This window comes from Oxyura jamaicensis, chromosome 1 (assembly GCF_011077185.1).
Source record: "Oxyura jamaicensis isolate SHBP4307 breed ruddy duck chromosome 1, BPBGC_Ojam_1.0, whole genome shotgun sequence".
Lineage (NCBI taxonomy): Eukaryota > Metazoa > Chordata > Aves > Anseriformes > Anatidae > Oxyura > Oxyura jamaicensis.
Window position 1 is genome coordinate 199,074,780 of NC_048893.1, and position 26,104 is coordinate 199,100,883.

Genomic DNA, 26,104 nt, shown 5'->3' on the forward strand with positions numbered 1-26,104 from the left:
TTCTGGCCAAGTGTTGCACTGGAAAATGAAGGAGGCATTTCCCCACGGCCATGCCAACTTGTGCTGTGATGTCAGACTTCCCAGTAATGCTTTGGATGGAAACCAAGAGCTTACATTTTATATGGCAAGTGCCCTATGCTTTCCTGCGCTCCAGCTCCATGCAGGGCAGGGAGCGCTAAGCTCTCAAATCACTTCTGCATTCCTGCAACGCTGCATTTCAGTCAGGAGTTTTGCACAGAAGCTCTTCATACAAATTTGATGATTATTTTTTTTAAAGAGAACAACGTGTCTTCACTGGCACAGCTCCAACAACGCAGCTCCATTGTTCAGCACGGTGTTAGGAGGCTAAAATAACAGCCCAGAGTGCAAAGAACTCGTACCTCAAACCTTTCCCTTTTGTTTTGCCAGTATCATGAGATTTACTCGCAGCAACGTTTCTCTGCTCCTCTGACAGCTTTGAAAGCGGTTTCCCCACCGATTTCCAGCAGTACAGAAGAACAGCATCACGGCAAAGCAAACAGGAAAAGTGCAAAGATGCTGCAGGTTTGGTAACTGGAAACGAAGACTCAGTGGAAGATGCTTTTGCTGACCAGTTTTCCACATAGCAAGCAAATGCTGCGGACAGAAAGAGCAACTTGCTCATGGTAATTTCATCTCTCGGTATCGTTAGCCAAATGCAATTATAAAACAGATTCCCTGAAGGGCACGAGCTCTTCACATCCGTGGAAGGCTTCTGGAGGAAATACATCAGGAATATATTGCTGCATGTGTTTGGTTTATGCGAGGCACAGTCCAAATGAGATACGATACTGGCCCTGTTCAGCCCATGAAACCGAGATGTGGAAGGCAGGAATGCCCCAGATCTGCCAGCAGCTGAAGAAAGAGACATAAAGGGAGAAAAGGATGGGCCAGCTCTCTTTTTCCTCGGACCACAGCAGAGGCTGAGTTTAAATCTACCTCCTTGGAAAGATCAGTTTGGTCCGAAGAGAGAAGGATCAAAATCCTTCACGGAGGTCCTCTGTGGTATCTGTGCAGATGAGATGCACGGTGAGCATCACCATTTGTTGCAGCTGAGCTGCTTAACAGCAAAACCAGTGCTGGAATGTTCTCTGAGGAGATATTTTGGGGGAACAAGGAAGGAAACCAAAATTCTTCAGTTCTTTAACACAGAGCAAATTGAAAAAAGGAGTTGCACAAGTGATTGGGAACAGAAAATCAATTGGCCTTTTTCAACGTCAAAAATATTTGCAGAAAAGGGGATACGTTGGAGAGAAAACGTGAAGGAGGGCAGAGTGCCAAAGCTGAAACCAAGGAGCAAGCCCCTGTGAGCAAACCACTCGTCAGGTGCATGCCGAAAGGAGGACACCCTGGCAGAAAGAGGATCTCGTCTAGGCAAGCAAAAGCGAAAGGACGGCAGACTCAGACGCCGGTCTCATGCAGAGGTGACAGGAGGACTGGCAAACAGAACAGAAGGAATTTCAGTTCATGCTCTTGAGGAAACATTATGCTAACCCAGCAGGCACCGAGCTGGGGAAGAAAAAGAAGATACAGAAAATAGGAACCCCTTCCCCCAAAGCCCTCTTCCAGATCATTCTGAAGTTGAAGTACTTACGTTACAAATCTGTTCTTCAGCATTTGGTCCAACCTGCCCTTGGTCAAAACAAGAAAAACAAAAAAAGTAAAGCTACTGGTAAGGGTTCAGGGGCTCAGAAGAAACAGAGAAAAGTCACCCCGCTCTAAGTTTTGATTTGTAGGTCTGTGCTGTGCTCTAGACACGGGTCAAAATCCCCTCCAAGCCATTCAGTGCTACAAGGGAACCTCAGTTTTGAGCGGAGGATTCGGAGGCCAGTAGGCGATGAGACAAGTAGAGCTTTGCCACAAATGCTGTAGCAAGTTGTGCGTCCTCCCTGCGTTGGCCTGAAAAATAACTTAAGCTCAGGCCAACTCCTGGCTCTTCACAGTTCATTAACACGGGAGAACATATTAAAAAAAAATTAAGCCTCAGTATTGCCAAGAGCTCCCCAGATGCATAGAAGGGTCGCAGCTCTTCCCTGTCCCATTTATTACCTTCTGGGCAGGAGCTACGTATTTATGAAAAAGCTCAACATCACGAGGACATCTGGAGAACACGGTGCTTGTTGCCGTCTTGAAAAGATCTTCCATAACCTAATAGAGAAAACAGAAGGGCATGAAAAATTAACGCTGCTTAGATGTCCCAGCCTATAAATAAAACGCAGTACACATCAGCCAAAGGGTACAAAAGGAGCTTCTGTGCTTTTGCATGGTCAGACTGCATAAAAAGAGCACCAGCTTGCTAATGCTGCTAATTAGCAGGCTTGCTCAGCAGCTGAAGAGGATTAGAACCTGCTTTTCTGCTACGGGTTTAGGGTCTCAGCATCTGCTGATGGCCTCGGTATCTTCAGTCAAGTACCTCCAGTGAAAAAAGCACACCTGAAACATTCGAGCAGCAGCCACAAACGAACACATTACAACCATTTGTGGTGACTGGGCTCTGAATCATCAGGAAGATGCCTTTCCTGGAACGAGCAATCTTCTCCTTTGTTGCTACAACAGGCAGAACTAAAGGAGAGGGGAATAAATGTGTGCTGAGCAGAGCCAGGCTGTCCAGCAGATTCTGTCTGGAGAGACTGTGCACAGAAAGAGCAAAGAGAACATGCACAGAGAGCTAAAACTGACACATCAATGCAGGGATGTTCAAGAAGCTAAAAAAAAGACCTGGCTTAATTCGCCTAAACTAACGTGGATGAGCTAAATGGCATTCACATCCAATCTGGATGCACTTACCTATCAAAACGGGCTTCACCTATGGAGAATGAAACTAAATAAATGCCTTTTGGATTCCAAAGAGAAACGAACAAAAACAAAATAAACAAAACCAAAGCAAAAAAAGCCCCATGTTGTACTCCAGTGCATTTTGATCAGCCTGTTGGAAGAGTCATTTTTGTGTTTGAGCAAAGCAGGCTATCCCAAACACTTGCTGGCACGCTGGCAGGTCAGAGTTCCCGCATCTCCTTCTAGTCCCATGCCTGCACAAAGCAGGGAATTGATACCTGGGGAGCACTGATGCTCCCAATGCTCTTGCAAAATCACTCTCCTTATTCTCATCTCCTCTGTGAGCAGCAGGGCAAAGCAGCTGGACTGCATTTCACCTTAGCTTGGGACGAGACCAGGTTTTTCACAACAAAAAGCACCCCTGAAATTCCTGGCGCGATTTCTGTGAGAATAACAGCTTGGTTCATTAACGGAAGAGCTGAGAGAAGCAAAGTACCCACCAGTGCTATCTAGGTGAACAGTGGTCCCCAGCTACTGCCCAGGGGAGACTAACTGCACGAAGATGAACCTGACTTCTGTCTGGTCTGCAGATCTGAGGAAGAAGCAAGTAAGGAACCAGACCTTACAGGGCAAGAGGAACAAAATGCAGGGGAAAGAAGAAGCTGGGCTCCTGACATAACTAAGCTGAGATTTCAGGCATTTTGTTCAAACTCCCACATTTACAAGACCGTTCTTTCTTCATCACCTGTCCTGAACTGCTGCTCTGTGCTGATGAACAGTATCTGCATCCCACCAGCTGCTAAGTCAGCCCCTGTCTTCACTCCTTTGGAGCCAAACCCAGCCTTCAGACTCCTGCATCGATCTGGGCCCTCTTTAAAAAGGGAAGATCCAAATAAGGCCCAGCATTATCGTATGGAGATGAACAGTTTTACCCCTCCTGGTACTCAAGCACAGAGGAAATGAAAAGCCAGCGTTCCTGCTGCTGAGTGGCAAATAAGCAAACAGCCAGCTTTGAACCTTCTTCAAAGTAGCTAGAAAAAGGCTTATGCAAATGAAATTAGAAAACTTGGCAATTCATCTGGTTTCACCGAGGCAGAGACGGAGGGATTTTACATTAAGCTTCCTCTCTCTAGAAAATGAAAGTATCATCTGGTTTTAGAAAAGCATGTTGTTTAATTAGCACTTTTTTTTCCCCCTCGCTGTGCGATAAAGTAACAATTAGGTTCCCACAGCATTCAACACAAGCAGCTTCCTCTTGTGGAAAAAAGATGTGGGTGGTATGGGAAAAAAACAATCTGAGAAATATTTCCAGGTTTGAGACTGAGGTTTAATCCTGGAGAAAAAAACAAAAAACAAAAAACCAAGACAGACACGTGGGTCATGCGTCGGCCTCCTCACTGCTCTCTTATTTATGCCAAATGTGTACCAGGCACAAATGGCAGGGCGAAAAATAAAGGGAAAGAAAAAGCTCTCTGACTCAGTTCTGGCTTTAAGCAGATTAACGTAATGAAGGACTGGAAAGCAAGCTGGATGAGAAGCGAGTGGAAGGCACTGGCTTGCTGAGCATGAGCTGCAGAGACGGAGCAAGGGACTGGGTATTCTGGAAGAGGCATGTTTGGCGGGAGACTTAAAACACCACTGGAACCACAGCTGGTAGCTTGTCTTGGAGTTGGGACTCTTGGTGTCCAAAGGTTTGGTTGCTTTGTAATGAAAATACAGGAATTGTGCTGGGGGAAAGGCAGGTGAGGAGGACAGAGGTCAGAATCTTCCCTTCTCCCCTACATCTCCTCACTTTTATCTCTTGATTCTCACCTTCCAGAGAAGTTCAGCAGCATCGGTTCTGGCCCTCCCTGATGTTGCTGTGGAACTTAATGATTACCTCTCCGATTTTGAGGAGGGAAAGATCTCAACTGTGTTGTTAAATTTTGACTCGGAGCTTTAGATACTGCAACTTATACTCTTCCCAAATCAAGTTATGACCAGGGGCGAAACAGGAAATCATCAACAAACCAGTGGCAGACGCCAGCAGCAGCAACCAAAGGTGCTGTGCGCAACAAGAGAGGTTCCAATCATCACCTGTCCGTATAAATATCACCCAGGCATACTTCCAGAAAAATACACAGGGCAGGCTCACACCTGATTCTGGTTGTAAGTCCCCTCTCTCAGCTAAATACCCAACAGCTCAAGAGCTGAATTTCTACAGGCTGAGGGTCACTCTCACTGCTACACAGTGAAGAAGCTCTGCCAGTGCTTCTTGTTGCAAGGGGAGGATATGTCTGCGGTGTTGTTGCCCTCCCCGCTCTTGCAAAATCATCCCTTTGGAAAGCCTGTTTAGGAACCCAGTGGATGACTTACTGTCGTGGTTTTGGCTGGCACGGAGTTAATTTTCTTCGTAGATTCTGGTATGATGCTGTGCTTTGGGTTTTTGATGAAAGAATCGGTGATAACACACCGATGGTCTCATGCTGCAGAGCAGTGCTCACAGAGAGCCAAGAGATTTCCACTTCTGGTGCTGCCCTGCTGGCGAGGAGGCTGGGGGTGCACAGGGAGCTGGGAGGGGACACAGCCAGGAGCTGCCCCAGACTGGCCAAAGGGACGTCCCACGCCACACAGCACGAACAGCTCGGGTAAAGAAGCAGGAAGGCAGAGAGGTTTGGAGTTTGTCTTCCCAATAAACCGTTATGTGTGATGAGTGAGCCCGGCTTTCTTGGAAATGGCTGAACACCTGCCTGCCGACGGGAAGTAGCAAATGGCTTTGGTTTGCTTGCGTGTGTGGCTTTTGCTTTACCTAGCAAGCTGTCTTTGTCTCAACCCATGAGTTCTCAGACTTTTACCTTTCCGATTCTCTCTCCCAGGCCACCAGGGGACAGTGAGCGAGCGGCTGCACAAGAGCAGAGCACAACACTTCTACAGCAAAGAAAGTATTTGCCAGGACCACAGGAGAAATATGCTTGCAAGGCATATTCCTCTTCACATCTTCCTGTCTACTATGGTACACTGATAATCCTCTTAGTTCTCCGAAGAAGATTGTAAAGGAGAAGTATTAGAGATGCAAAATCGCTGACTTCAGTTAGGAATTTCACCAGTTCAGATCTCACACACGGCTCCGTGTAAGCCTTCTTGCTCATCCAGCTCAAGAGACAGTGTTCATTATATGGCCACTGTTTTTCTTACGCTGGACCCCCTCGGGGGAGATGCTGCTGTTGGGAAAGGAAGGAGACTCTTGTCTGTCACACTACTGCTTCCCTGGCCGCAGAAGCTGAACAGTAACTGCTGATGGAGGCGAGGAAACCGAAAGAGGTTCAGCTTGACAGCTGGATGTCACTTCAGAGAAGGAAGCTAGCCCTGCAGATACCCCAGTGAGTCTAAAGAGCACTGCACAAGACATTCGGAACAAAACCTTCCCGTGTCATTTCCAGTGTTTGTTGCCTGAGACTGCAGCCAGATTTGCCAACTTGTCTGAGTTAGGTACTAAAGACAGAAAACACTCTGAGCACATTAGATCCTGGAAGCCACACCACACCCACGCGTCAGATCTAAGGTCCTTCAAGCTGGCACCCCACATCAGTGCTGCTATCGATCTCATTTCATGCCTAAATCCCCTTCTGCACAAGGGAGGTACATGCCACCTGGCTGCAATGACAGCAAGCTCATTTTGGTGAAGAACACAACCGCAGGAACACGGAATTTCTGCCCTCACACCAGAGCTCAGACGCTGGGGGTTAAATGTTGTTCTCCATTTGATGCAGTCCGAGACAGTGGTGCCAAGATTTGACTTTCTTAAAGAAGGCTAACACTATGCATCAGCTGCTCTCAGAAAAAATAAACTTCCTTTGGGTATTTCCTAACTTTGCAGCCTAAAGAATGTTCTCTTAACATGGTTTTGTATGCGTGTTTAATGAAATTCAATAATGATGGCACCACGTTACCTCTCTGGGGCACAGTTAGCGTTATGAGTGAAGTGGGACCCTTTAAAATCCTCTTCACTGTCAAGACAGCCAAAAGGAAAATAGAAAATAATCATCTACAGACATGACTGCTTAACACAGCACCAAGAAGAGGGGCACAGGGTGGCAGCAGGCATCTCCCAGGACAGGTAGGACTGGAGATCTTGGACTTCCAGCACTCTGATGAGACCACTTCCATATAGGATGGACCCCTTTTAACCTGAACTTCTCCTAATTCTTTTTCTCTCACCCTGGAGGAAGAGTGCCTTGGGGGAACTTGAACTTCTAGCCTAGACTCCTTTGGAAAGAGGCCACAAAAGCCTGAGAAACACTCGCATATTCCCCTAGGCTGAAGCAGTAATAGTATCAGGCAGCCACTCAGCGCGGAGTGCGGCACCGAACACACCGAGCGCAGCGGGAATTTCTGCAGAAAGTGTTGTGAAACCTGCGTTGCGAGAGTTTAAGCTTCTTTGGAGCACTAAGACGTGTTCTGGCACAAAGCAGGAATTTACACTGCGTGATCGAGACGCACAGGACTTCGTAAGAACTGGGCTACTAATTTAGGAGTAACTGAGCATTACTCCGTGGAGATACACCGGGGAAAAACAGACCTTTGCTCCCGAGCGCAAGCACCTTTGCTCTTGAATCTTGCTCTTCCTTTTATTTTGTAAAGAAAGCTGCTTTTCTTTTGGAGCTTTGGCTAAAGAACCACCTGTAAACACGCACATCTTTGAAGCTCTTCTGTACCCTGTAACAGTGAAAAGCAAATACTTCCGGGAATACTGAAGAAGCTGAGCACTCCCAGCACGCTCACTTGCTGAAGTTGGAGGTATTCAGTGCATGTCCTGAACACCGCATTAAAAAATAATTTTGGAACAATCCAGCTATTTATCTGAGGACAAAGTTCAGATGCTAACTCTAGCCCGTAGCCCCCGAGGCTTTCAGCTGGGCGTTTGGCACCAAACAAAGAACACAAGCTGCCCAGTGGGCTGATACGAGAGAGAACACTGAATTCACGTCAGTTATATGGGGAAAAAGAAACTTAACTGAGGCTTTAGAGTAGCTGTCAGGTTTTTTTGGTGCTTTTTTAAATATATTTTTTATTTTTCCAAAAGAGATTGCCCAACGATTTAAAAATAAACAAAACAGGAACTCCACTTCTGCAAGAGAGAACATCACAGAAGTAAGCGTTTTGCAACACGGACTTGCTAAGGGGGATGCAAAACCATTACTGCTAGGAGAATTTCTGTAACGAGAAAGGATTCTTGTCAGAGACTTTGGGGCAGGAGAAAGAAGGGAAAAATGAAAGCACAAGCTGAGGCTTTACAAGATTTTAGCACCACCAAAAAAAAAAAAAAAAAACAAGCCAAGGGGGAGTTTCCTCCTTTCCCTGCAACTGGAGTGAAGGCCCTACACGTTCCAGAGCACCTCTCAAACCTAATTCTCTGAATCCTCTGCACTGGATACACTTCAGAACCTGACACATTTCAGAAGCCAAGAAATTAGGGTTCTCAGTGCACGAGTACAGGTTCAAGCTGTGTTCAGGGGCAGAAGACCCTGCTTATTATACTCGATCAAAGCAATGGTAATTTCAATCAGCTCCTTATTACCTAGAGAAACCAGGTGCTCAGGATGTCAGGTGGGAGCATACACGTACGTTATGCTCTTAAGACTATGCAAAGGTGTTTTGGACGAAAGAAGAAAGAAAAGGAAGGGTGGATTATTATTAATGGAGCCCAGAGATTCCCAGTGGGTCAGCCTGCAGAGCCCAGTGCCAGCCAGACACCCGAGGTGCAGCAGCAGCACCTAAGAGACAGGAGACAGCTTTGCTGCTAAGCCAAGACTCTGCAGACTGCAAATGATCTGCGCGGAAGGAATCACCACCCGGATGTTTCTTCACACTTGTGCAGCCAGTGCATCAAGTAGCTTTTTAAAATTTATTTGTTTATTTATAGGATATTCCTCCAATGGCCTTCCAAGGACCTCATCTGATATACAACAACCTGTGCGGATATTTCCTCCCAAGTCCTACTGGGTGTAAGCTGGCTCGTGCTCAGAGTAGGAAGACGCGTTAGCATCCATCGTGTGGTTACCTGTGGTCAATACCGGAGAATCATTTGACAGCAGGGAGCACAGCTAAGGGAGGCGGAGGGAATTCTGACGCTGGTTCTGCGCAAACGTTTGGAGGTGCCCACCTGCATGATGTCCTGGAGGCTCTCAGTGAAGGACAGCTCGGCCTCCACCATGTAGAACTCTGCCAGGTGCCGGCGACTCTGCGAGTTTTCAGCTCGAAACGTCGGCCCAAAGGTGAACACGTGGGTAAAGGCCCTGCAAGGGGACAAGAACGAGGTAGGTCAGGCCCGGCGCACAAGCATTATATTGAAAATCCCCTCCACGAGCTCACTTTTCTCCCAGGATCTCAAAGCTCTTGTGTTTCCATCGTGTCTTTGACCAGTTCAATGGCACTGCTGTGAATGGTGCCGTTACATTCCTCCAGAGGGGTGGGAAGAGAGCTAATTCACATCCCTCCACAGCTCAGTAAGGTGGAACAAACCCTTTGCAGCTTTCACAGAGCACCATTTATACCCAGGATGCTTTTTTGTGGCTGCACAGGAGGAAAGACAACACGCTGCAGAACCAGATCACCACACCACTGCACCAGCCAGGCTCCCCTCACTCGTACCCCTCCACGTTTATCGGACGTTTGCAGGTGCTGCAACATCCCCAAGCCCAGCAGCGCAGAGTGTCCCACTGCGGGTCTTGCTGGACCGGTGCTGGCACCGAGAGGGTGCAGGTGAAGTCCAGCGGGCTGGATACATGGTGCATGGCTTGCAGTCCCCCTCTAGTGGCAAGACCGACGTTTATTCCTGAAAGGAATAAGGAACCAGGCTCCTTCTACACCTGAAACGGTTCAGCTAAAAGGGATCCCCAATTAGGGACCCCCTAGCGCAGAAAACTCCTCTGGGATAGCACCTGGTGCTGAAGTAACCGATATATCTCCGATTATCAAGTTATTTCTCCAGCAACCTTCTGGGGAACCTATTTAAATCTATCCCCTTGTGTTCTGCAGTCGTGCCGCGCTGCATTGCAAAGGACAGGAAAGCCTTCTCGGTCCTCCAGTTCCTTCGTAAGAATCCTTCCCGTCAAGCAGCAGCACACCTTCCATGTTCAATCACGGAATCGTTAAGGTTGGAAAAGACCTTCAAGATCATCCGGTCCGATTTTAACTGCAGTGAAGCCGCTCCCCAAGCAACACCTTCAAGCACGTGGGCTCCTGGACATCCTCAAGCCAGGGAGAGCTTCCCGAGTGGGTGCTGTGATAGCTCTGTTTTCTTCCTAAAATGTGGGGGAGGCAAACCACGACTGGGGAAGAGAGAGGTGTTTCCAACAAGCACGGACTGGGCAGCTGCTCTCTTCGGTACACCTTTCACTTGGCGTTATTTTTAGCAGCAAACAGCACGTGGGAGAAAAAGAAGCCGGTTGGCGGAGATGAGGCAGTTTACCACTGGTGAAAGGATGTCTGCTAGCTGCTGGGGCTGGCGTTCGCCTTGCGTCTTGCTCAGCTTTCTGCCTCGGGAGGATGTTTGCTGAAGTTTCTGCACACGCTGATTTTGTTGAAGTTTAAGCAAACAAGGCTACAAAGAGCGACGTTTTTCCCTTACCCTTTACGGAGGCATCCGCAGGGCAAACAAAGGCACGGACACGTTTTGGTGCGCTCATCTGTTCCCTCGTGTCACGTGGTGGTTAAAGGCTGCGATCAAAAGGAACAGCACTTTCGTTTTCCTTGGGTTGCTGGTAGTAAACACGCTGGAAGACAGCTGCTGGTCCAGATTTTAAGTACGTGGCGTGCCTGGAGGTTTTCTTTCCCCACTGGCTCCGCTTTCCCTGTTCAGACAAAGATGCCTTCGCTGCTTTCAGAGCCCTTAGGTCCTGGTCTTTGACTCCCTCATGCGTGCCCACAGCAGCTACGGTACTAAAATTTTGCAGCAAACACCTTTTGTGAAGGATCCTTTTCCTTTTCTATTCCCCGTGGAACATTCAACCTGACGGGATGTTACCGTAAACTTCCGCCCTGGTTTAGACATCCTCCTCCAAACTGCCCTTTGCTGCAGCATCTACAAAAACCGCGGTGATGTTTAGCCAAGTGCTGTGACGAGCCCGTTGCTCCCTGCCCAGGTCAGTATTACCTCACCAGCTCCTCATGCTCCCCCATCTGGAGCCATCTGTTGTCTTCTGTTCTAGAGAAACGCGTGTTTCTTCCTCAACGCCTTGTTTTTTTCTTTCCCTTCCACGTTCCTACAGCACCTGGCATGACAAGGTCGTGGATCCAAAGCTTAAGAGTCTCGACTGCTATAGCAATACGGACAACAAATAGGCAACAGTGAGTCACTCGGACAAAACTGGCTAAGGCAGAACTGGTCACAAACTTTGGCCTGCCGTGGTACTTCACGGGACGCAGCCGTCAGCCTGCAGTGTGCTACCTGCGCCAGAATTTGCTAAAATATTTCCATTTGGGGTTCTTCAGTTAAAAGGTTTTACCTAAATACATCAATTTAATCACAAATTCAGTTTGGAACGGACGCAAGACAAAAATACTTCTAAAAGCTTGCACCTGCTGAAGGAGGCACCCAGGACTGCTCGGTTTGGCGTGCAGCTTTCCAGCTCCTCCCTGACGTGGTGATCTCAAAAAATGATGCTTCAAAGCCTGCCGCCAGCTTTGCATGCCCCTAAGCAGCTTCCCTTTCCTCACACGTTTCTCAGCGCCTGTCCAGGCGCAAGCAGAGCCCTAAGGTAGCAGATTTCAGCCTCCAGCAACGCAGCGACCACGAGCACTCTGAGCTGTGCTCGTTTCCCCCCGAACAGCAGCCCGAACACCACCTCTAGTCATTTATCTTCCAGGGGGCTCGCTGGCTGCAAAACTTCTGAAAGGAAACAAACACAGAACATTTATCGCTCTGAGATGTCAACTGTGGCCAGATCCTTCACAGCCACGGATTGATTTCGTGCTGCAAGAACGAAGCCTCTCCGTGTCGGGTATTTGGGGAGGACAAGTGCAGCACAACTCCCCCAGGAACCCAGTTCAGGCTTTTCTCAGCTCCAGGCATCCTCCAAACCTGCAAGGAGAGGAATCCTGCATTCCTCAGGCTGCTTTTTGATCAGCCCTGAGCATGAACAATTATTTTTCAGCCAGGCTTTCATGTACTGCTGACTGTCCCCTGCCACTCAAGACATTAAGCGAACGCACGCCACACAAATCTGACCTTTATTTGTGCTTCAGCTGCTAGTAAGAAACGTATCTGGGATCGGACACGCCGCTGCATCATGCTGAGCATGTATAAATATGTTAGGAACAAGGACTGGGGCTGACTCTGCTTTGATTTGATGGTACCAAGGGCAAAAGCATTCATTTTGTTGTGTGTGCGTTCAGCACCCGGCACAACGGAGCCTCAGTCCGGGGCTGTGACTCCTGTGCTTTATGGTGCTGCTGATCGATCCTTCACGTTCCCAGCCCTCTGTGGGTCTTCTTCCAGCATTTAAAAATAACCTGAAACTTCTGGTTGAGTCTCCAGAAAGTTCCTAGGTCAGGAGGGGCTGTGGGCACTGAGTCTTTCCAAACTCAGCGGTGCCGATTCCTCATCTCCAACAAGAGCGCGCACGAGAAGAGAACCACGATGATGTGCCGAGCCCCTGGTTCTCTGGGAAATCTTGGTAAGCTGATGTGGAGGCCAAGAGAATATCCGCAGTGTTCCCCGGCAGAGGGCAGGGCCCATCCTGCACAACGCTGACCTTTTGTGCCCCAACCCAAAAGGCTCAGCTGCCACCAATCCAGGCTGGCAGAGCCCCCTGGGAAGCAGACAGGGACGTGCTGCTGGAGCACCCGGAGGTCACCTGGCCCTAAGAACGTCCACGGGGGAAATTTTCCCCCTTTTCACCCCATGTTTACCCAGAATTAAAACCTTTTGCTCTGAGAGCTTTGCGGCACGCAGACCGAGGGCTTGTTTCATTGCAGCCTGCTGACAATTCATTATCGAGACAGTGATAGAAACCACGAGAGGAGTACAAAGCGTCCGTGCCCAAAGCTGCTTAAGAGGAGCCTTTTAATTAAACTCACAAGATGATCGCAGGGCTGAGCGTCCCTGCCTTACCGGCCTTTTTTAACGCTGCAATCCCGATGTAATTAATTGTGCTGCTGGCTCCCAACCGGGAATGGATCGTGCTCCTCTTCTGAGCCAGGACTCCACGCTGCTGCCGGGGTAATAAAGGCTTATTTGTGCTGTCGAAGCGAGGGGATGTAACTCTGTGAGTGAGGCTATTAATCAAGGAGATGCAATTCCCGTGCAGCCAAGGTCACGCCGCAAACGGTGACGCAGCCTGGGACAGAAGGGGGTTGTGGTGACTCAGGGCTGAGCACCAAAGCGCCCCGGTGCACGCAGCAGGGCTTAGGTGGGAGCTGATTTGTGCCAGTTCTTATTTTTGGCCCCCGTAAATGGATGCAGAATGTGAACCTTCCACACAATTCCCACTCAGTCCACCAAATCCTTGACCCCAACACATTAAAATCTGGATAGCAAGACAATCTAAAACCAGTAGCTTCTGCCCCAAGAACAAAACAACATGACATCAGCAGAGGAGGAAAGCAAAGCAAGGTGACCCTAAAGACCGGGAGCTTAGCTCTGTCAGCCACGCTGTCCTTTCCTTTAGAAAAGGAAGATGTTAATAAAACAAGCTCGTCGATTTCATTCCGCTCTGTTCCAGCACGACCAGATTAGTTTTGATGGTGGAAGACCTGCCTGCTGCACCAAAACGAGCGGATGACTCGGCTCCGCTGCCAGGAGACGCCAGCTGGCTGCAGCACTTGACCCAAGCACAAGTGGGGTTGCTCAGGGATGCTGAAGTTTCTGTCCTGAAACATCTTCTGGCCCGACGCACGAAACCACACGCACGCAGAGTGCCGCTCAAACGAGCCCATCCGATGCCTCCAGGGTCTAATTTTTGGAGGAGCTGGAACCCCAGGGCTCCTAAGGATGCTGGTGAGGTACAGGTGTTCAAAGAAGGGGGGCAGTGGTTTGCATCCTTGGGCTGAGCCGAATTTATTAAAAGGAAACCTCAGCGTTGGACAGAAATACCATTTTTTTTAACCTCAATGTACAAGGAACAATCCCATTACAATTGCTTGGTGGTTTGGATTTCGTGCAATGAAATTGTGTTTCTGCTGAAAAGGCAACGTGGGTAGGGGGAGGACACTGACATGAACTTTATCCAGAAAAATGGGTTTTAAAGGATTCCTCAGAGTATGCCAGTTCTGTCTGCCCTCCGAGGAAGCGCAGACTTGGAGGGCTGCTTCCTGACACAGGCTCTTACAGCAGTCTGTGAGCTTCAGCCTTGGGCAGCAGTGCTGCGTGCTGAGGTTTCAATTCATGCTGCGGCAAGATAGGACCGTCCTTCCTTCTGCAGGCAGCCAAAAATAAATACATAAATTAAAAACAACAACAAGAAAAAAAGCTGTCTAAGTTCCCAGACAGGGACTGGGAAGTGCCAAACTTCCACCCCAGCCAGCCAGCCAGCAGCAATGCAGCAGTTTCCCTTGCTGTGCCTTCCAAAGGGCAGAGTCCAGGGCGTGCAGCAGCAGCCGCAGCCTCCTTCTCCGACTTCAGCAGCAAGAAAAGGAGAAGAGGGGACACGGGTCCTCTCCAGGCCATCCACCTCTCCTTGACAAAGGTCCAGGCACACTGGAATTAACAGCAAGGTGATCCACGTTCCCTAATTGTCTGGCAAAGCACGCCGTGCTCTGTTTGTTATGTCTCACAGCACACCCAGGCGTTATCGTGGCAGGTTACAGATGGGAGAGCGGGGGAAAATCGAGACACAAAGCAAACAGAGTTACTCAGAGCCATGCAGCCTCTTCTGCTCCAGGCACAGAGATCTCATCAGCTCGGGCCCTCCGCCCTTTTACGAGGCTCTGCGGGGCTTTCTTCTCAGCAGAGGCTTGTTTTGTCCTGGTTTTGATATTGTGATGTTTAATTTAAGTCAATAAAACGACCCATTAGCGACAATCAGTCAAGCTGGGCTGATGAAAGCCACCAAGGCAGCGAAGCATTTATTCAAATCACCGTTTCCCATGACCGAGCTAAAAAAAAAAAACAAATCTTCCGCAAGGAAGCGATACAAAATGTTTCAAACATGTAAATAAAACAGGGTGCAAAGGGCTGTTTCAGAACTTCATCATCCCAGTGACTCCGAGCCTAAGCCATAAAAACACATTACCAACAGGGGAAAAAAAAAGGAAGCAACTGTGCTGGATCTTTTTCCTTTCCGAGTGGAAAAAGCACGTGGTCTCCACAAACTGCATTATAACAGCTTCAAAGAGGATTTTTTTTTATTAAAAGTTTTTTTTTTTTTTCAGATGGACACCGGCTCTACAAGTATGAATTGCAGCCACTGCATCAGTGGGTGCGTGACCACAAAGTGCCATGGTTTGGGCCCCATTTCCAAGTTTGGGTGAGTCTATTTAAAATTTCTGAGTTCGGCAGTAAGCAAATAAAGTAAATAACTGTACTAAAACCAACTCTTAAAGGCTATATTGAATTCAACGAGCTCCAGCTGACTTCAACATGCACCTACACAGATCCATATCCTCCTGCAGTGATGGCAGAAAGAAATTAGGTGCACGCACTTGTTGGATTTGTGAGTCTCTTTTCAAGAAAGCTGTGGAACAAATGGGGCTGGAGCTGGGACCTCCTGCAAAGCAGCAGCTGCTTGAGCACAAGGCATGCTCACCTTCTCATCAGCAATCACGTTTGCCACGGCGTAATCAGCAACTGATGATCAGCTCAGCTACAATAAGGGAGCACCTGCAGGCTTCTTGCTTGCCTCGCTCACCAAGAACAAGGCTGCGAAGCCCCCAGGAGTGTGGACATCGCGGCACAGGCAGCTGAGGGTTGGAACAGCCCTCTTGTAACTCACAAGCGGTGTTCTCCAGTTTTGTTTAATATTTTTATCAGCGGTCTCGATGAGGGGATCAAGTGCACCCTCAGTAAGTTTGCAGCTGGTACCAAAGTTGGGCAGGAGCGTTGATCTGCTTTAAAATAGGAGGGTTTTGCAGAGGGATCTGGATAAGCTGGATCAATGGTCCACGGCCAACTGCGGGGCATTCAAACAGGGGAAGGGCCAGGTTCTGCACCTGGGGCTCAACAACCCTGCGTGGAGGTATAGGTTTGGGGAAGAGTGGCTGGAAAGCTGCCCAGCAGAAAAGAAACTGGGAGTGCTGCTCAACAGCTGGCTAAACGTGAACCAGCGGTGTGCCCAGGAGGCCAAGAAGGCTGCTAACGTGCTGGCTTACATCAGAAACAGTGTGGCCAGCATGACAGGGAAGTGGTTGTCCCTCTGTATTTGGCACTGGTGTGACTGCACTTCCAGTACTGCGTTCGGCTTGGGGCCCCTCACCACAAGAAAGACACCAGGATGCTGGAGTGCATTCAGAAAAGAGAAATGAAGCTGGTGAAGGGACTAGAAAACAAGACAGATGAGAACTGGCTAAGGGAACCGGAGTTGTTTAACCTCAAGAAAAAGAGGCTGAAGGAAAGTATCGCTTCCTACACTACCTGAAAGGAGGTTGTAGGGAGGTGGGAGTCAGTCTCTTCGTTTCGATGATTCCATGATTCTAGAGATCGTGCGTGGATCCCAGAAACTCAGCTACTATCAGCACATTCATGGTGCTTCTGGCAAGGGAATTAACTGCTTCCCCTCCCAAAAAGGCAGAGAGGAGAAGGGGCCAACAGCACATCCACGCAGGCTGTAAAGCCCCCGCCAGCCAAGCGCCCCTCGGCTCACTGCCCTACCTCCAGATCTGCATTCAGCTTCCCACTAACACAAACTCATTAACAACCCCTGCAGCAGGCAGGGACCGAAGCGTGCGGTAATTGATTAAAACCAGACACGGCACGGCTGCTTTTTATAGCTCCAATTAAGTGGCAGTCTAATTAATGGAAGTTAGCGTGCTAATTATAAGAGTCTGTGCTGTGAGTCAGGCTCGAGCAACTGTTGTGCAAGAAATGTCAGATTTTTTCAGGGATCCAACGTAAATAATTACACTCACATTTGTGAAATCCTCGCAGCAGGAGCGCCACGCAACTGGACATCGTTCTTGCAGCTGCATTTGAAAGTACAACGTGAAGCAAATATTTGCTTGAAGACAATGCAATCTTTTCCGTCGTTAGCATCAGAATCAAATTTTAAGGCTGCACTTGGCAGGCTGCCGGAAGAAAAGCCTCTTACAGAAGGCCTCAGATGCATCTTTTTGCAGCCCTATGGTATTTGCTGGAACAGCAGCCCCAGATGACAGCTCGCTCTCTTCTGTGCTTTGAACACCAGTGAAATGCTGGCATTTTAGAAAGGAAATCTGTGCGATTTCAGTCTCTTCTGTAATGAACAGGAAACTCACTGCTTTTAGCTCTCTGCAAACCCAGGCAGCCGCAGCCAGTACGGTTTTGCATGGCTGGGATTTTTCTGAGCCTCTCCGCAACCAGAGAATCCAGTTGCAGGAGTGCAGAGAGAATCTGGAAAAGGCAGGACAGCAGCGAAATCCACGATGGCTTAGAAGCCACGGAGATGTGTTTAAGGAGAGGGAAGGAGCATTATGTTTCAACTAAACCCCTGAGTTGCCCCTGAGCCTTTGGCCAATTTGCAGGGAACTTGAAAAGAATGTGAGATGAAGAAGAGATGAGAAACTACCGAGGGACTGATTGGAGCAGAAACAGAGCTAGGGAGGATGAGGAAGGAGAAGAGAGAATTTATTCGGAGACTTAGGGAGGAGAGAGCCCCCAGAGCTTTTAGGAAGCAGTTTCAGTTAAACTCACGATACATCAGGCAGAACAAGCAGTGCCTGGGATGAAGGGCCAGGAAAATCAGTGCAAAATGTCAGCTAAAGGAACATGGGCTGAAAGGAGAGGAGCAGGTAGATCCTGTGGGAAGTTCAGGTGGCTGAAAGGAGAAATAAATGAGTAAATAGAAGCAGTGAGCTGTACTTCTTGGCAGCGATTGGTTTTGGTGCCTCTGAATCATCAGCTGTCACAGACCCTCCAGTCTGCTTCGGGTCCCCAAAGAGGCCTTTATCCTTCCAGCAGGATCACAGGTCAAGAAAATACCATGAGGACCAGTGGCTTCACAGCAAGCCCGTGACATTTGAAACCAGTTATCGGGACACAAACACGCAGTCCTACAAAGCTCTGCCCCACAGAGTGCTTACTGACTCATCTAAGATTCAGAAGACCGAAGTGGAGAGCTGTGTTACTGAATAAAGACTTTGCTGGAGACCTCCAGCAGCCTGCAGATTTACAGCAGCTGGCTGATTCACTGAGCGGTCGACCTGGATGCCGTCAGCGTGAATGAAACGAGAAGTTGTGCCAACTGGGCCGCTCGTGTCACGCCGCGAGACGAGACAAACTTCTCTGACCTTGCCTTCAATAACAAGCACAGCAGACAGTCAACGCAGGAACTCCCCTTTTCTCGTTTATTTTTGGAGGAAACGGTTCAAAACTCACAGGTCCTAACAGCTCGCTGCTTTGCTTGTCATCAGAAACAGAGCCCAGAGCTCTGGACACCAGGTACACAGCACCACGTCCTAGCAGTGACACCCTGCAGACTGCAAGTGAAAAAGGAAAGCAGCAGAGTTGCATCCAAACATCTGCTAAGTCTCCCCGTACCTCCCCTGCCCAGACTTCTCCAGCCGCAGCTTGCAGCCTAAAAGCTCCTAAAACCTAAAAGCTAACAGGACTGCACGCCCAGCTGACTTTGTGCCCTACTAGATAAACCCCATGGAAAAATTCCTCTCTGCCCCTCACATCTGTTCTGTTTCACCTCTGTTTTTTAATGGCTTCTGGCAGGATCTGTCCCTGCAGCCCTACCTCCCACAGCAAGTCACGGCGGGACGTGGGCCAGGGCTGGATGGGGAAGGGGCTCCTGAACATTCCTACCTCGGACTCCTCCCTCAGGCTCCCAGGGAGCAGATGTTCCTGAAAGCTGCAGGACTGCATCAAGGCAGAACTTCCCAAAAGGGAATTTTGGAAGAATAGTTCCTTTTCTGGGTATGAAAAATTCTATTTGGCTAAATAAGTGAGAGAAAGGGTAAATTTCAAACCCCAAACACACAATTCTTCACTGTTTTAACTGCTTTGTTTATTGGGAAGACAAGAATATTTCATCTTTTGGGAAAAGGACTCCCGCTTTTTACTGCTTTGAATGCATTAACAGAACGTGTTCGTTTGTCAGGAAGATTTCATTACCATACTATGATGCGCTTAAATTATTCCTTCACCTGGGAGTCCTTCTCAGAGACTAACACCCAACTTGCTAGAAATAAACCAGAAATAAAAACTTGTCAGGATCTGAAGGGTATCGCAGCACCTAGGTGGTGGTTAATGCCTCCCCTCCGCTGCGATGCCTCACACGTGCTTGTGCACAGAGAAGAGCTCGAGCTATTTCTGACGGCTGAAGGGATTCAATAGCACTTGAGTTCCAGGCCTCAAATCTCACCGTGCTCAAATAAAAATGAAAGGAGCAGGTTCGCAGAACAGTTATGCCCCACTACCAATAAACACAGCTTATCTAAGTTTAGACGGCACCGGATCCACTTAAAACGCCTGCAAGAGCAACGTGCTGCTGTAAAACAGGAACACGAAGCTGCACTACAACGTCCTGCATTCAAAATTGATTTTTTTTACCCATCCTTCCAGAGCAAGGTGCACCTGAGTGATGGCAATGGAAAAAACACGTAGCAGGCAGGTCCTGCGTCTGCCCAGGTCAGCCTTCTGCTCCGTTCCCGCGCAGGCTGTGTACTATTTAAAGGGAACAGAGTGATGTCAGAGAGCGGGGCTGCATTTCAAGTTAATCATTACGATCCATACTTTTTCATTGCGCTTATCTGGTCACGAGGCACGCAAGTCAATGAAGTCTCCCGCGCAGACGTATGTCATCCCGTCTTCGCTCAGGGATGCGAAAACCCCGCCACCTCTGCAGTTAAACAAACCTCTTCCTCATTATCTTGCCGCAGATAATGGCCGAGATGACGCAGCAGCCTTTGGCTGCCAAGTGACCTGCGCTTCTCTCGCAGCTGCCAGGCCACCACATGCGAGCAAGTCAGAAACATCCTGTCCATTGAGAACCTCCACCCTGAGTATTTCAGCAGACCCCATCTGTGTAGGTAGCCTGAGAAGAGACACTTCCTCACAGACAGAATAAGCCAGGCAGAAAACAGCTTTCTGAAGAAATTCCTATTTTTTAAAAAATCTGTGTGCAAAACTTGCCCCTTGAACAATTTCACTGCAGCTACTTACCAGCAGCCAAACTCTGCAACAGCGACTGGACAGAAAAGAGCTAAGCATTTATTATTTGGTTTTCAGCACTGGATGCAAGGCATGGACAGCGACTTATGACTCCAAGAAATATTCATTAAAGTCCACATGAAGAGGGGGGTGTAATCCAACATCTAACCATGTTTTCTAAAGCTTTATTCCTCTCGTTTTCAGGAGATTCACACTGAACAGTAACTGATCACTTCGGAAGGAGGTCTGTATTCTGTCAGTTCACAACGAATCCTCCTGGCTACTTGGGAACTGTCACAGTCCCACCTGATCTCTGATAGGCTTTACCAGCAATTCAGCTGGCAGACAGCTCAATTTGGTTGAGGATTTGGTTGAAGTACCACGTCGGAGGATAAGCCACATCCTAAGGGCCCGGAACACTGTGCCTTCAAATAACGGGTTGTTCTGATGTGACTCCATCTGTTTGATGTGCTAACTTAGTTAACTTATTGGGAACATTTAGTGTAGGTGAGGATCAAACCCACTAATCAAAGGGAAACAGGGCTCTGACAGACTGTGACACGTTCACCCCTAACAATCTTGGTGAAACATTAACATTGAAAGCTTAAGGATAATTTTTTTTTATTAAAGTCAGTATTAACTGTTCAACCGTAATCACTTTGGTGGCTAGACTGATCAAGCATCAAGCATGGAAGCCATGAAATAGAAGAAATGAGAACTGGCAGAGGGAAGAAACCCAACTGGAAGACTGAAGGAGACAGAGGAAGGAAGTTTGGGATTGAAGGAGAAAAAGGGAAAAGGACTGGATTGTTAAAATTATAAGGTTTTTTTGCTGAGACGTACCAGATGTGAAGAACAACAAAAAGATATTCCAGTTATTGGTAACAATCCTATACTTGTTCCCATAAAGATCACATCTCAATCCAACACACCCAGTCCATGGCAAAGAGAGAAAAATCCATAGCATTTAAATCTAATTCACAGACCAGAATTCAACAGGAGCCCAGCTTCCATCCTCCTAGGCTGGCTTCTCACACCATCGTTCAGCCACTGCTGCTCACTTCATTTCTGGCCCATGTGGCAGATATCTGCTGGCTACCAACGGGGCAAAATTGCCAACTGAAAACCCACAGACCAAACCAAAAACGTGGCGTTTTGCTCACCCTGCCATCACTTCCAAATGGAGCTGGCCAGAAACCGTCAGGAAGGCAGGCCCGTTGAAGAAATGGTTCTTCTCCGCAGATTCCCGTGTCTCATTTGATGTCTGCAAGTCAAAAACGCAAAAATTAGACTACACGTGCTTGAGTAAAGACCCCAGCTCCCAGATTATTCCCTTTTTCCTCTTAAGAAATGGTATCAGAGTCAACCTGAACACTCCTGAGAAGGAATCCAACGCTGTGCTAAGCCGTCCCAACACAATGTTTCCCATCTCTGCTCAGACAACTAACAGCCTTCAAAACCAATTCAGGCAGAGCACACTAAAACTAAAATAACCCACAGGGTAAAACTCTTGAGGACTTCTCTTTTGAGGAGTTTCAATCACTTAATGTGGCTGTGTAGTGAAAAGCCATACCCTAAGGGGAAACACCCCCGTTCCAACCTGTATCTTCAGTGATTTACGAGGAGGATATAGGCTGTAGGTATCACAGCAACTTACAGAACAAGTATGTGAGCTGTGCGGTGTCACCAAGAAAACTTGCAGGTGTCAGCACCGAGGAAGAGCACACGGTTCTTTCAGATATCTCTCAAACTAACAGAGATTGTAAAGCAGATGTCCAACGATCAGTTACATCAGTTCACCCGCTGGGGAAGTAACTTGTTAGGATGACAAAGCTTCACAGGGTTCAGCCACCTGCCCCAAAGTTTTGCAGGGCAGTGAGTTCATGCGGAGCTAAAAGAACAGCTCTTCCCTACTACCTCTGGCCTTGTATGTGGAGTTTTGTCAGGAGCCCTGAATTTTGGTCAAAGTAAAAAAAATAAATATATAATTTATGTGTTTAAACATGGGTGAGCTGAAACAGAAGTGGCATTGTAGAAAGGAAGGAGATAGTAAAATTTAAAATAAAATGTCAAGGACATGTTCATCATTTAAGAAGCCAGTCTGAGAACAAAGGTGGAGGAAGCCCAGGTTTTCTGGAGTAGCCTCTGAGTTCTGGCTCCCACGCAGAATGGGAGGCCCTGTCTATCTAGAAATCTGCAAGCAGGTGGAGAAGTCGCATCCCTTGTTTCTAAGAAATAAAACCACAGAAAATGAAAATCCCACTGGAACATCGGTTGAGGAACAATTTACTCAGCAACATACAAAAGAAAGAAGGCAGCATATCAACCCCATCTCCAAACCTAAGCGTGGATTCTTCACTCTTCCCTACCAAGATTACTGGAGACTGAGAAGGGAAGGATCTCTGCCATTTGGAAGTTCAAAGCTTCACGCAACATTGCCTTCAAAATTCAACTGAGAAATGAGAAAGTGGGGGACAGTCCCCTCCCTTGCCCTGCTGCCACGCTGCTGCAGCAGCAGCCCAGGGCACGCTTGGCTTTCGGGGCTGCCAGCGCACGGGGCTGGCTTGTGTTGAGCTTTCCTCTTCATAAGCAAGTGAATTTGTTTCCACTGGGAAAAACAAAGCAAAACACCAAAGAACAACAGTAATCGGGAGAAAAAAGCAATGGAGTATCTTCTGAAGACTTGTTTTTCAGTCTTCAAAAAGGCAGAACTGAAATGGAGATGGAAATATCACAACTTACACATTACACATGCACTGAAAAACAACGTTTCGTTTCAGTTTTTGCATAACATTTCAGATCACCACATGTTTTAAGCATAAAAAAAATACCTGTAATGGAAGATTCAGCAAGTTCAGCATTTGGTTATGAAAGAGGTCTGAAAAAAATCCCATTAAAGTGATGGTGTATTTGGGGGTTTTAATTTACAGGCATGAAAGAGGAATTAAAAGACGTCTGTGATGAGCCTTTAAAAAGGCATTTAAGAACCGTGCTTCACTATTTCCCTGGTGGACACCGAGCTGACCAAAAGCCCTTGTGGCTGTTCAGAGATGTGGGACTGTTCAGCCTGGAGAGGAGGCTCAGGGGGATCTCACCGATAAATACCTGAAGGGAAGGTGTAAAGAAGCCATGCTCTTTTCAGTGGTGCCCAAAGGACAAGGCGATGGACACAGATTAAAACAAACAAAAAAAAACCACAGTGAAATACCATCTGAAAACAAGAATAAACTTAAAAAAAAACATGCAATGAAAGTGATCAAACAGTGGAACAGGCTGCCCAGAGTCTCCATCTGTGGAGATGCTCATAACTCAACTGGACACAGTCCTGGGCAACTCGCTCTAGCTGACCCTGCTTGAGTGGCAGAAGTTGAATTAGATAATCTCTAAAATCTATGAATTCTATAAACAATTTTTATTTATTTTTTTAAAGTGAAGATAAATGGGAAATTGTCTAAGCATTTTCTGTAACTCAATGTCATCCCTAGCTTTGGAGGAGTCAAAGGTTCAGAGGAAAGAAACTTTGAAGCTAATCTGAGGTTTTGCTGATCCACATTCACTTCAAAACGAGTACTTCTGAGATAAATTTGCAATACCCACTTTTCAAAGAGTAGTTCCTAGGAGTTATGCTAAGTGTAGCCAGCTCAGCTAGGCATGCCACTGCCTCTGGCCACCCTGCTCCTCAGCTTGCTTTGTCATGGGGAGGTTGCGAGGCTCGGGCTTGTTTGCCAGCCTTTGATATTCTGCAACCTGCCATTTTATTCAATGAGATGGAAGGTGTTGCTTTTTGTTCTTAAAAAGCTTTGCTGCTCATCACAGGGATGAAACAGAGACTGTCAAAGAGCTCAGATCACAAGGCAGTTTTATCTCTTTGCAGCATCACCCTGAAGAAAAGAGCGAGCCTGCCTTGCTCGCAGAGATCAATGGAAAGAGGACAATTTGTGGCTGGAACCCCAGGATGGCTTCCTTTGTTTCAGAAGATTTTGCAGTTCTAAAAAAGAAAACAAGGATGCAGAAGTAGGCCCCTATTGTTTTCTTCAAATAAAGCCAAGGTATTTGTTCAAAAACAATAAGGATATTAATAAACATCCAAACATCCACATACCACAGTCCCAGAGCCACGGCCAGAGTGCTAGAGAGCAGAGCCACGTACCACCCCAGCTTCTCCTCCTGGAAGTTTAGTGCAGCTACATTCCTCATCCCACCAGCGAAAAATCCCACCTAATCCTGTAGGATGCGACTTCTAAACAATGAGAAAGAGCCGGGCTGGAAGCAGGAAAAGAACAGAAGACGACAGCCATGAAGTCTCAGTGCTTCCCCCGGAGCCACAAACAGGATACAGCTGTCTCCACGAGCTGGGGCCCGGTTTATTTACGATGACTTTGTGTCATTTTTCATTCTCTGTATCAGATGTAATCTCGGCGAGGCAAGGGGAAAATAGACGCAACATTAAGTGATTGAAGGAAAAAGGAGAGACTACAGCTCAACTGGGCTTAGAAAAGCCTGCAGCCAGTTTGCTAGGCCACCCAGGTCCTGGGATGCGAGCATGTGCTCCAAGCAGCTCCTGGACTGCTCCCAACACAAGTTGAAGAGTGAAGTAGCAACTTAAAAAGATTTACTTCCCTTCACCTTCCCAATTGCTGCCTCTTCACAGCTGTGCCTCATCTTGAGGCACATAGCTTGATGAGTGGGTATTAGGAGCTGGAGGAAAAAAATGAGAATCAATCCACTCGCCATGCAGGGAAGATGCCCCTCTTTTCCTTCAGGAGAAACACCTTCAGCAAGGAGGCATCCCATAATTAGCAGCTTCCCATTTCACACTGACTGACTTGCTAGAAGTGGTTCCTCTAATCTACTCATTCAAGGGCCAGACAATGTTCCCCAGTATCTGTGTCCCAGATTTACGTTCAGCTTTTTAGCTCAAGCCTACTCCTTTATTCTGAATAACCCATGCTAGCCTGTCACCGACGCAGCCTGCAAGCGCTTTTCATGTTCACGACGAGCAAGATGAAGCTCCAACGTCGCGGTGCTTTTATTTCAATGAGATGGCCTTGCCTGCTACTTCCCAACCAGAGAATAACTCCTTGATAACAGATGTGTGGGGGGAAATAATGTGTTTGCTTTCAAGTTCTCTCCGTTTCCTCGTTGAAAACTCCTCTACGTACAGTGGGGAGAGAGGGAGGGGCAATCCAGATGAAACAACACCTCGGTGTTTCAGAGTAAATGCTCTATAAATGTACTGGGATTCAACACCGACATCAAAGGCTTTTTATTCTCATTCTAAATACGAGAACAACTGGATTTAGTACCTGTTTTGTTTTCCTTCTCCAATGCCTAATGATTTAATTTAAAGTCATTCACTTTGATGTCAGTTTTGTATTAACTTCTACTCGAGGCAAATAGCTTCAGGAAAGCATAAACCGTTTGATTCTGTCTTTCACTCCATGCAAGCCAAATGCACAAAGGGCTCGGGGAAGACTTGGAAAGCTCACAGAAATCACTGCTTTAGCTCCAGACCAGGCCCACAACGCCACGCTGCTACAGCTTCATGGTAGCACAGCTTTAATTCAGACCTACCCACTGCCATGTCCCATTATAAACATGAGAGGGTTTCCTTTTTTAGACAATCTGTAGAATTCTCCATCTTCCCAAAAGTCCTCCTTGCAATTTCAGCCCTGATTTTGATCAGCCGGACTCCCGCTGGGCAACGGCAGCTGGTTCTGCTGAGAGAAACATCTCGTTACTGCAGACTGGAGCTAGAGAACTACAGAGATGAACCGGGTAGAAAAAAAAAAGCAGAAGCTGGAAGAGCCAGGAAAGATGAGAGCAAGCCCTTTCCTGGCTCAGTTCCAGCTTCCTCCGACCCTGCCGAGCAGCTCCCTTGAAGTCCCATTCTCCCAGGTACTGGCTGCCTCCCAGCCTGTGACACATCTCTCAAGGGGAAACACCTGACGGACACTAATCCTGGGTGCATTTAACCGGGATTCTCCCCAGCAGATCCCAGCCTTCCTTGGTGCTGACAAGGTTATTTTCCAGGGATACGTTTCT

General features: G+C 47.7%; 1 protein-coding gene and 1 long non-coding RNA gene across 3 annotated transcripts in view; both read right to left on the reverse strand.

The window, feature by feature from the left end:
* The window catches only part of NARS2 (asparaginyl-tRNA synthetase 2, mitochondrial), a 50,245-nt gene that overhangs the window by 12,049 nt on the left and 12,092 nt on the right, over positions 1-26,104 (reverse strand). The window contains exons 6-9 of one of the 2 annotated variants that reach the window (XM_035330168.1): positions 21,223-21,323; positions 8,936-9,068; positions 2,068-2,166; positions 1,613-1,650 (exon numbers count right to left, since the gene is read on the reverse strand). In XM_035330168.1, coding sequence (XP_035186059.1) covers positions 1,613-1,650; positions 2,068-2,166; positions 8,936-9,068; positions 21,223-21,323 — 371 coding nt within the window. Of the gene's footprint in view, positions 1-1,612; positions 1,657-2,067; positions 2,167-8,935; positions 9,069-21,222; positions 21,324-26,104 lie in introns of both variants that reach the window. The other variant, XM_035330160.1, reaches the window with a different exon arrangement.
* Positions 11,013-11,889, reverse strand: LOC118169154. Its single transcript, XR_004751945.1, has 2 exons — positions 11,681-11,889; positions 11,013-11,436 (listed from the first exon to the last, which is right to left on the reverse strand). It is a non-coding gene; the product is annotated as an uncharacterized LOC118169154 (long non-coding RNA).